Source organism: Triticum dicoccoides, chromosome 3B (assembly GCF_002162155.2).
Source record: "Triticum dicoccoides isolate Atlit2015 ecotype Zavitan chromosome 3B, WEW_v2.0, whole genome shotgun sequence".
Lineage (NCBI taxonomy): Eukaryota > Viridiplantae > Streptophyta > Magnoliopsida > Poales > Poaceae > Triticum > Triticum dicoccoides.
The window spans coordinates 568559167-568569956 of NC_041385.1; the positions used below are offsets into that span (position 1 = coordinate 568559167).

General features: G+C 46.8%; 1 protein-coding gene across 1 annotated transcript; it reads right to left on the reverse strand.

The window, feature by feature from the left end:
• Positions 1-667: 667 nt before the first annotated feature.
• On the reverse strand, positions 668-3877 carry LOC119281572. Its single transcript, XM_037562063.1, has 4 exons — positions 2847-3877; positions 1665-1980; positions 1448-1596; positions 668-1363 (listed from the first exon to the last, which is right to left on the reverse strand). The coding sequence occupies exons 1-4, from the start codon at positions 3168-3170 to the stop codon at positions 1127-1129; spliced, it is 1026 nt and encodes a 341-aa protein (XP_037417960.1). The 5' UTR covers positions 3171-3877; the 3' UTR covers positions 668-1126.
• Between the last annotated feature and the right edge of the window lie 6913 nt (positions 3878-10790).

Sequence of the window (10790 nt, forward strand, 5' to 3'; positions counted from 1 at the left end):
CTTTGAAGGACAAGTTTTTTCAGACGGAGTGAATATACCCAGCGCATATATATGCGACGCGACGCGAATGTGTGTGTGTGCAATCATAATTCAGTTCAAGACTTAATTTGGTTGCAAACATATAGGATAGCTCCACAAAAACAACCAATCTATAAGGACATATGTAATAGGCATTTCTAAAATATCTTATCATACAAAGAAGGTATTATTTAAGTTTGCACCCTGAACGTAATTTCAAAAATTAATGATAATAGCATATTTGAAATCTACATATTTTTCTGATGAATTTTCATATATGGCATGTCAGATTTAAAGTTAGGGTTTCAAAGATATGAAAATTTCAAAAAGTAATTGATTTTTAAAGGAAAAGGGTGGTTGTGGGAATCGAACCCACAACCTCTAGCGCGGTAGGTCACAGAACCAACCAGTGCGCTGCTCGCCTGGTCGTTATATATGAGGGGATCTCCCCTTATTGAGCTATGGGCGAGCGCAAAAAAAACAAAACGTTCTTCTCACTTACCGGTGGCATTGGTGGGTAATTATTTACAACTTTAGGGGCAGTTTTAACGACGGACAGGCAGAAGCGATAGCCGCTTTATTAGTAGGTAAAGATAGTACAAATGCCCGTGCGTTGCACCGGGCTAAAATTTAGATATAACCTGCTCCATATGCCACTATACAAGACTTTTTTTAATTTAATTATTGTATAAAGGTTAGAAATAAGGTTACATGTAGTATTTCATTTTGGACTTTGACATTTGGATGTACCCTAACCATGTTTGTCATGATCTATTTCAGCTCGTCATTTTGATTCCATTCTATGAAATAGTAGTTGTGTATGAAATGTTCTTTCAATCAATTTTTTTGTTGTTCAAAAAAACACGATTACTTTTTACTTTGAGAATGTGTTTTTAGATTTTCTAGATTTTTTTTAAAAATGAAATCCTTTTTATGGTGACAAACATTTTTTAGAATATTATATTTCATTTCTTATTTATTTTGCCATTTTTTTGGTGCATTGAGAGTGTAGGTGTTTTATTGGTAGCAGCTAGCTCAGAGTCGTTGTTGCGCATGTAGCCAATAATTAGAGTTCAAAAAATCCATCGTCAAGAAAAAATAAAGATAATTAGGGAAAAAATAAAAATGAATGAAACATAATCAAGAAAGTTACGGATATGTATATTACCATGTCATGCTCCATATATTTTTTGACAATCTTTGTCATAAAGGAACTATCTTCTTGTATGCCGAGGTTACCATCCCGTTTTAATAGTGAGGTAACAAAAGGACTCTCAAAATATACTTTATTGTCATTCTGTACATGAATTTGGTCCTTTAAACAACATATATATGCATAGATCACCTGAAGTTAAGATTTAGAAAAATACATTACTAATAAATATTAGTGTTTAGAAACTCGTTCCTGTTTGAGTAAGTGTATACTTACATCATCATTTACCCACTCGTTTTTATCTAGCAGACACATCAATTGATTTTGTCTCACAGAACTTCCATCTATCTGAACCAGCAATTCTTTACTTAAAGATGATTCTATTGCTATATGTGCACATAGATCATGGTCGGTTAATTCATATTCTGCAAAAAACACAATAAGTTAAGAATTTATTGAATACAAAAGTACAAATAATAAATCAAACAAATACCTTGTGGGAGATAATCATATGTCTCATCAACTTTGATCTCTTTATTTGAATCTAGTTCCTTGACATCATGTAATGAGAAAACAGGAGAAAATGTTGAGCTAGATGGGGATGGAGGAGATGGCAATGGATCATGATCTATCTGAATATCTGATTCCAGCACAATGGATTCAAAACATCCAGAAATTGGTGTAGATGCTGATATAGTTGGCGACATTGGTGATGGCTCCAGAACACCTAATTCCGCAATTTTTGCTTTTTTTGAAGGTCGGTTATCCAAATCCTCTGTAATCTTCAGTTCAGCGATGTCATCTGTTTTCTGCAGTTACAACACAAATAAAAGGTAAGCCTCGAACCGTTAGTTTGTTGGTAGAATATTTCAGATTCAGACCAATCTCAAATGTGGATTTGTAGCTTATAAATACATGGTTGAATGATTATATAACAATCATTTGGCAGTACCTATCAATCAGATTTATACCAAAGTGAATCCATACTACCCCCTAACTGAAAAAGGTAATGATATTGGCATCTATTTTACTGAAAGTACAGTACATTATATATACTTTCAGTTATGTTCAGTAAGTCATATGTTCAGAATACATCCAACTGCAAAAGACTGGTTACACTTCAAATATATGTTGAAAAGCACACATATATCCAACATAAGATGTTTGTAGTACACGCTGAGATATCTATTCATGTGTATGCCACTGCAAAGCTAATAGATGACTAAGCAATTGGATTTCATTAGTACCACTATTTCTGGCTGCAATTGTATTTCGTTGGTACTATATGAGTAAGGCTATCACAGAATCCATCAAGCACTATAACTGAGGAATAACCAGTTCAAACAGTGACAAGCAAGAAAAAAATTTCAGGACAAGATGATCTTTCAAGCATGCAGTTCAGAAGTTTCAGAACACACGCGTTAGGTTCACAGCTTCAGAGTGATTCGGCTAGCTAGAGAGGGCAGCAGCAGGGACGCGCACGAGCAGCAACAGTCGCCGCGCACGTTGCACGAGCGAGCAGCAGCAGCAGCAGGGAGTCACCGCGCACGGGGAATAAGCAAGCAGCGGCAGCAGCAGGGACGCGCACGAGCTCGCGAGCAGCAACAGTCGCCGCGGACGGGCTCGCGAGCGAGACAGGGGACAGAAAAATTAATCAAACAGGGCACAAACATACCTCTGGTGTAGCCGCCGCAGGCGACATTGGAGTGCTCGACGGATGTTGTTGTTCCTCCGGCAAACTCGACGCTTCTTCCTCCGGCGAACTTGGCGAAGACATTGGATGTTTCGTCCAAAATTGATCTGATGGAGATTCTGGCCGACTACTCTTCCGTCCTCTTATATAGCAGAAAGCAACAATCCGGACTGGACACTCCATTGAATTTTGTTCGACAAGGACACGGTGAATTTCGTTCGACAAGGACACGGTCTGCAATCTTTCCAAATTAGGCACGGTCTCGCGCGCGAGCACAGCGCGACACACGTCCACCGTCGTCGGCATGGCTTGACATGGAATGAGGCGTACTTGGTGCCGCGCACACGGGGCAGGTCGCCACGGCGGGTTCACACGCACCGCACAGGGACAACTACCGGCAATGGAGCACCAGAATGGCAGAACACAGGCGTCCCAGAGCAACTTCACAGGTGGGCTGCAGCAGCTGGTACAGCGTGGCGCGGAGGCCGGCGGCGACGACCTCGTGGCTCACTGCCGGAGCCTCTCCTCCAGTTCGCCGTTGCGGTAGCGCCCGCAGTCCAGTTCAGCCAATACGGCCTGAAGCCGCCCCGCCGCAGCGCGCTCCACAACGCCCTCGCGTGCCGCTGCCGCGCCGCGACGCCTCGCCCCAAGAGAGCATGCCGGCCGCCTTATCATCCTCCGCGGCGACGCCTCGGTCCGCCGCGCCCTTCAACGGCCGCCGCGACGCCTCGGTACGCCACGCTCTACAACGGCAACCGCGACGCCTCGCCCCATTCCTCGGCACGGGCGGCGCATACGCCCGCCGCGACGCATCCCCTGCCTTGGCCTCTGCGGAGTCAGCTCCGGCAGCGAGCGGCGGGGCGTGCACGGCGATTCAGTGGAGGCAGGGTGTTTTATGCAAAAAGACGAAACGTTATCCAGATTTAAGTAGGAGCGTGGGTTAATTTCTAAGAAACAGGGGGACTTTTTTACAAAACGACCAACGACGTATGACCAGAAGCGATCGCTGATTTATTAGTAGGGAAAGAAGTAAAGATAAAGATAAAGAGGTAAAGATTGTCTCCTGTCAAGCGGTAACTCCTAAGGAGATATACAACCCTAAAAGTTACCCTTGTATATCAACTTTGAACACCAAAGAATAAAAAAGACACCGAATATTCTCTCGAGGGTAATCGATCGAGTCGAGTACACTCAGCTTTTGATCCCGTCAAGTTTCATGCCCTGCGGCCTCTACGTTAAAGCAAACAAATGCAAACATGTGATGCCGTATTATGCAGAGACAGGGGTGATCCTCCTTTTTTTGAAAAGAAAAAGTGATGTTGTATCAGTTTATATTATGCATTCCTACTACTAAAGTTTTGAGTTGATTAGTTTTCGGTCATTTTTCTTAATAAACTGACCAATTCTCTTCATTTATATGAAGAAGAAGAGAGTTCCTGACTTCCTGTTGTTTGTTCAAAAACAAATTGAGTTGGTGTGAGTATACTCACTCTCTTGCACCCTTACATGTGAGTCGAGCCATGCACCTTAGAGCATCTCCAGCCGTTGGCCCTCCAAGGGCTTGAAAAATCGCCGCCTGGGGGCGAACCGACGCTAAAATCGGCTTGGGGGCGATTGGGTTCCCAGCCGCCGACCCCAGGACGCCCCTAGGCACCGAAATGGGCGCAAATTTGCCCGCTTTTCAGCCCATTTTCGACGCAAAATCAGCCCGCTATCGGCACAAATCGGCCCATATTCGGCGTGCTTCGACGCAAATTCAACAGAAGGTATTTTTGAACACATAGTTCATCACATAAAATCGATAGAAATCAAATAGTTCAACAACAAATAGTTCAATACGAATTATATAGTTCAACAAATAAAAACTCATATTTCATCACACTCGAGCTACGCGTTGCCCTTGAGCCTCCATAGGTGCTCCACCAGATCATGCTACAGTTGTTGATGCACCTATGGGTCTCGGATCTCCTGACGCATATTGAGGAAGACAGTCCAGGTTGCCGGTAGCTAGTGATCAACTTGGGCAAGAAGACCCTACCAGTAATATGGTTCAGTGTCAAACACTGGCTCTTCCTGCTCGCTCTCAATGATCATGTTGTGCAAGATGGCACAACAAGTCTTGATCTCCCACATTTGATCTTTCGACCAGGTCTGAGCGGGGTACCGGACAACAAAAAATCAAGATTGGAGCACACCAAATGCCCGCTTGACATTCTTCATGCAAGCCTCCTGAACCTTTGCAAAGTGGGAGTTCGTGCCTCCTAGCACAGGGTTTGAGATAGTCTTCACAAATGTAGACCATCTCGGATAGATGCCATCTGGTAGGTAGTATCCCTTGTTGTAGTGCCGTCCATTGGCCTCGAAGTTCACCGGAGGAGAATGATCTTCAACAAGCTTGGCAAAGACAGGGGAGCACTGCAGCACGTTGATGTCATTGTGAGTTCCTGGCATACCAAAGAAGGAGTGCCAAATCCAGAGGTCCTGTGTGGCCACTGCCTCAAGCCCTCAAGTAGCACATTGGGCCATTGGCGCCTTTGTATATCCCCTGCCAAGCAAATGGACAGTTTTTCATTTCCAATGCATGCAGTCGATGCTTCAAAGCATCCCAGAAAATCCTCTTGCTGCATTCTGTGCTAGGATTCAAGCAGTGTCTTCAGCATTGGGTGGTCGCAAGTATTACAGTCCAAACACTACCACCACTGTCCTACAGAACTTAGAAACACTCAATGGTTGTGGACTCGGCCATGCGCCCATAGTCGTCAGTGAATCGCTGGGAGCTCCTTATGCAAGCATCCTCATAGTTGTCGTGCACTTCTCGATTGAGGTGAATCCAAGTTTACCGGTGCAATCCTTCTTGCACTTGAAGTAGCTGTCGAACTCCCGGATGGAATTCACAGTCATGAGGAAAAGCTTTCAGCTCATCCGATAACGGCGCCGAAATACTTTGTCGCCGTGAAGTGGAGCGTCGGGGAAGTAGTCGGAGTAGAGCATGCAATAGCCTTTCAGACGATGTCGGTTCTTTGCTTTCAGCCGCCCCGGCGCCGAGCCACCGCGTCGTCGATTTACATTGCTCGCGAGCAGGGCGGCCAGGGCGGCGAGGACCATGAGATGCTCTTCGTCCTGGACGTCGGCATCGGCTTCCTCCTCCAGCAGCGCCGCAAGCGCCTCCTCATCGTCCGAGTCCATCACCGAGCAGACAAATCGCCGAACACCTGACGGGCGTGGTGGGCGCACGGCTGCCGGTAACCCGCCCTGTGTGGCCGTAGCGCCGGAAAACTCACCCAGGAAGGTGGTGGAGAGGTTGCCGCGGCGAAACCCCTCCCTTTTCCGGCGGGGAATGACATATCTAGCGGTGGTGGGTGGTGGGCGGCGCTGGGATCGGCAAGGTGGTAGGAGGCCATGCGGGGATGGGGGGCGAATCTGGCCGTTTGTCTTGACTTTTCGCCTGACAGTGTGACCCAGATGTGGTTTTCCCTTCCGCCGGAGCCCCCAAGCGCCCCCCCCCCCCACCCACCACAGTGCGCTGGGTTCAGTCTGGGATACCGGGCCCAAAAACGGACCGAGCCGGCGGATTTCAACGTCTTGGGGGTGAGATCGGGGGAATTTTTCGGCGCCTGCGTGAAAAAAATCGCCCTGGGGGGCTGCTGGGGGCGCGGCTGGAGATGCTCTTAGGAAGAGTATGAAAGTGGAGAAGGAGCGGGATATGTACACGCCTCTTTATAATACATCAAAGCCTGAGCAACCGTGTGTGTGCACTGTGAAAGTCCCTTCTCCTCATGATCATTTGATTCCATTCCACTTGGCCTTGCAACACACGAATAACTAATGCATAAGACAACTCGTGCATGCATGCATGGCCATATACTAGTAGAATGGAAAATGATGCGGCCAAATCGAATCCTCAGCTTCACACCATTACCCGTACATGATTCAACCAGATGATATTAATTTATTAAGTGATGTCTGTTCATAATGCTGCAGAAAAAAAATGATATTTATGTGAATGATCATAATGCACTAGCGTACAGATCAGCTGTCAACGACGGTTAGTGACTAGCTAGCCAAGATGCAGTGCCATGGTATGCAGGTAGCCAAGATACAATGCCATCTCCCGCAAATAAAAAAAAAGATATAATGCCATGGCATGCAGCTAGCCAAGATGCGAAACTGAACTGGCGCGCGTGAGGAGCGCCGATCGAGTGCCAACATATGCAATGACTTGTTTTGATCTGTCCAACCAGATGGACACTTTGCGCGAGGAGATAGTTTGCAACAGAATCTGTTTTTATAGCTCACGAGATTTTGTTTGTACTCACAAAAAATGTTTGTATGAGAAATATCTTATATAGAAATACATGTTCTAGCAAGTTTACTCTAGCTAGGACGACCAACATGGATGGCTTAGCCAAAAGCTCGGCTCTGCCATAATTTAATTGATATCTAGTTTTCCACGCGCATCAGTACATGGCTTCGATTCCGCAGGTGGCGGTGGCAGTGGCGAATAAGTTTCCTTCATATGTCCCATCAAAGCGGTGGTTCTCTGGCTTTGGGTGTTGGATTTGGAGAAAGTGCTTGCGCCTTCTTAGGTCCTTTGAATCTGGGCAAGCGCTTTGTGTATCTTCATGTTAGAGTTGATTTTTTGTCCAAAAAGACCCCCATGTCGAGATGAATTGCCAAAAAAGACTATCTCTGGATCAATATAACAAAAAGGACCCCTTCAGCGGTGGCGGCAGACGCGACAGGCGACACGTGGCACCTGCCGCCACGCCAGGAGGTGGCGGGCCCTGCCGCCACCGTAGGAGGCGGCCACCCCAGCCGAACGGCTTCTCCACAGTGCGTCGCGCCGCGACGGAACGGGGCGGGCCAGGTGGGCCTCGCCGCCATCGCCGCAGGCGGCCAGCCCTGACGCGGTCGCTAGCTGGGCGACAGGCCCTGCTGCGAGCGGGCCCCGCCGGTGGGCCTCGCCGCCACTTCCGGAGGCGGCACCCCTGCCGACAGCAGCTACTGGTGCACGCTGACTGCTGCATGGAAGGCGAGGTGCGGGCCCCGCCGACACTGCTGCTGGCGGCGTCTTCCTGGCACTGATTCCGACGCGTGCAATGACGACGAATTTCACGGGCTCGCTGTTGCAAACTGGGCTGATTCCCACGCGCGGAGGACGACGAATTTCACGGGCGGGAATCACTCTGGCTTTTGCTTTTACTGCCTCAGCGGATACGACGGCACTGCGGGAATCCGATGCTGCGGGAACCTGTTTTGCCGACACTACATGGATCCTAAAATATCCCGCCTAATTTTCTCTGTTCTCGCTTATTTTCTCGCCATCATTTATCGTCTGAGCCTATAAAAGGAGACACCGAGGCTCTCGTCCAGCCATCCTCGAAATCGCCAGTGCGCAAAGTGTGTAACACATTTTTTCAGTCGGTATGAGTTTGCCTTGTTCAGATCAAAGCATTAGGCCGAGGAAAATGAAGAATGCAAGTTTGCCTCCGGGAGTGGCATTCCTGCGGTGTTGGTGTGGCGATCTTTGCAAGGTGAAGGAGGTGACGGATTTTTCAGATTGGTTGGGCATGAAGTTTTTCATGTGCGCCAATTATGAGGAAGATCCTGTCGTAGCTATTTCAGAGTACGACAAGCCTCCGGCATGCTTTAACCATCACAAATAGATATTGTTGATATTTTGATTGATTTTTTAGTAACATTCTTGTTTCTTGTTGTAGTCTCCTCCGCCACTATGCATGTACTATCGTTGGATTGACGCGGAGAAGCCGGCTTGGGCAGTGGCTGAGATTCGTGAAAGAAGTCGCCGTGCGCGGAATAGTTTCTTTGCGGAAGAGCGACGCGAGAAGGCGGAAGCTGAGGAGAAAGCAGAGCAAGAGAGATAGTTAAAAGAATATTATGCGGAGCAACACCGTTTTTTCTAGGATTTAGGAAAGAAAAACAGGGAAGAGGCTCGTCGCATGGAGGAGTAGGAACGACAGCGAAAGGAGGCTCGTGAGGCGGAGAGGCAGAGAAAGAAAGAAAGGGCTCGTGAGGCCAAGGCAGCAGAAGAAGCTGGCGATGGAAAAGAAAAATATCCACGCTGGACTCAGTAGATTCCTGTGGTAGTATTTTAAATTTTGCAATCATTTGTATCTTTATTTCTGCACTTTAATGTAGCTTTATTTTAAGAGTTAAATGTAGCTTTATTCCTATGATGTATCTTATTTTCAGTTGTACCGTGTCGTAATGGAAAAAATATTGTTTTAGAATAAAGTAGTGACATTTTTTTCCCTTCACTAATATTGAACATCGTGCAACAACTACAAAATAAAATTAAAATAGAACATAATGCTCTACAATAAGAGAGTACAAACTAATAATGCAAGTATATCCGAATTAAACGGTAGAACTGGAATACAGCTTAAAAACTACATGAAGGCATCATCGTCATCCTCCATCGATGCAAAACTCTTACCCTTCGAGGATGCAGAACTCTTGCTCTTCGAGGATGCAGTACTCTTGCCCTTAGACGATGCAGAACTCTTGCCCTTTGACGATGCAGCACCCGGAGGCGGCGACATGAAGATATCATCTTCATCCTCGCTCTCCTCAGTCCATAAAAATGGATGATTTTCTGCAGTCCTTCTGAAAGTTTCACTCTTCGGCTCCACTACATTCTTCCACCTTGCATGCAACCTAATAAGTTCTCTACGTACCTCCTCATAGGTCCTTTCAGGCCACGCAGACCTACGTAATTGGTGAGCCAACTCATTCATTATGGTGTCACTACCGGTGAGTTCGTCCCATGGAACTATCCTATTGTCCATCTTGAAATCGGTAGCTAGCCTCAGAAGAGTCCTGCTCATCCCAGGGTGATACGATCGAAAGGATAATGGGACATATCGACTACACTACACTCGAATGCTTATCCACCTCCGTCTGAAGGGGGTTTTATAGGTAGAGAGGAGAAAATGGCGGGAAAGAACGAGTGCAGTATGGCGGGAAAGGGTTGGCGGGAACATATGGCGGGAAACGAGTGGCGGGAACATATGGAGGGAAAGCTTTGGCGGGAAACGGGTGGCGGGAACGTATGGAGGGAAAGCGTTGGCAGGAAAATATTAAGGGGAAAGGGTTGCGCGAAAACATAAGCCGAAGAGTGGAGCGGGATAGTATGGCGGGAGTAATGGGCGGGAAAAATTGTTCCTGACTGGTGCATTTTTATTTCAGCATACATAGATGTTCAAATCGAAAAGTCTGATACAGACATATGTAGATACAATGGGTCGCACACGTGGATAGATAAATCATTTTAGTCAACGACAGCCACCTGGCCTTCCCTTCGGGCCGGAAAGCTCCAAGCGATTAGGTGGTTGAGGTACACGAAGACCGCGACCGTACTCCAGTTGGTCTTCCTGTGTCTTCGACTCTTGCATAGGCGGTGGAGTCTGTAATCCTTGTTGCGAACCTGATGCGTAATTGTAGGCGTATGGTTGTCTTGACTCCTCGGGAATAAAAGATGGGCCAATAACGTCCTCTCTGAAGAAATCCGTATCTACTGCGTTAACATTGTCGCCAGGTTGGGTGTACTCATCGTTCCAATTTACATCAGGTATGCCCTGCACATAGAAACATTGTAAACAAAAATTGTTAGAGGATAATATGTAATATCATCGTAAATGCATTAAAATGTAAACATGACTACCTGATCAGATCCCTTGCCTGTACTGTCTAGACATTCTACCTGGTACTGGTTTAAATCTGGGACACGAGTCTCCTCGGGCATGGAGATCCCTCGCGTGAAGAGATACGGCTGAGATCCCTCACCTTGAGTGTATGTGCCATATCCTGTGTATGCATATGGGTTTGGGGAAAGATACAGCTCGGGCATCGAATCCAAGCCCATGCCATGGTCCTGCGATGTCTGCCCCTAACGAAGCAGCACCG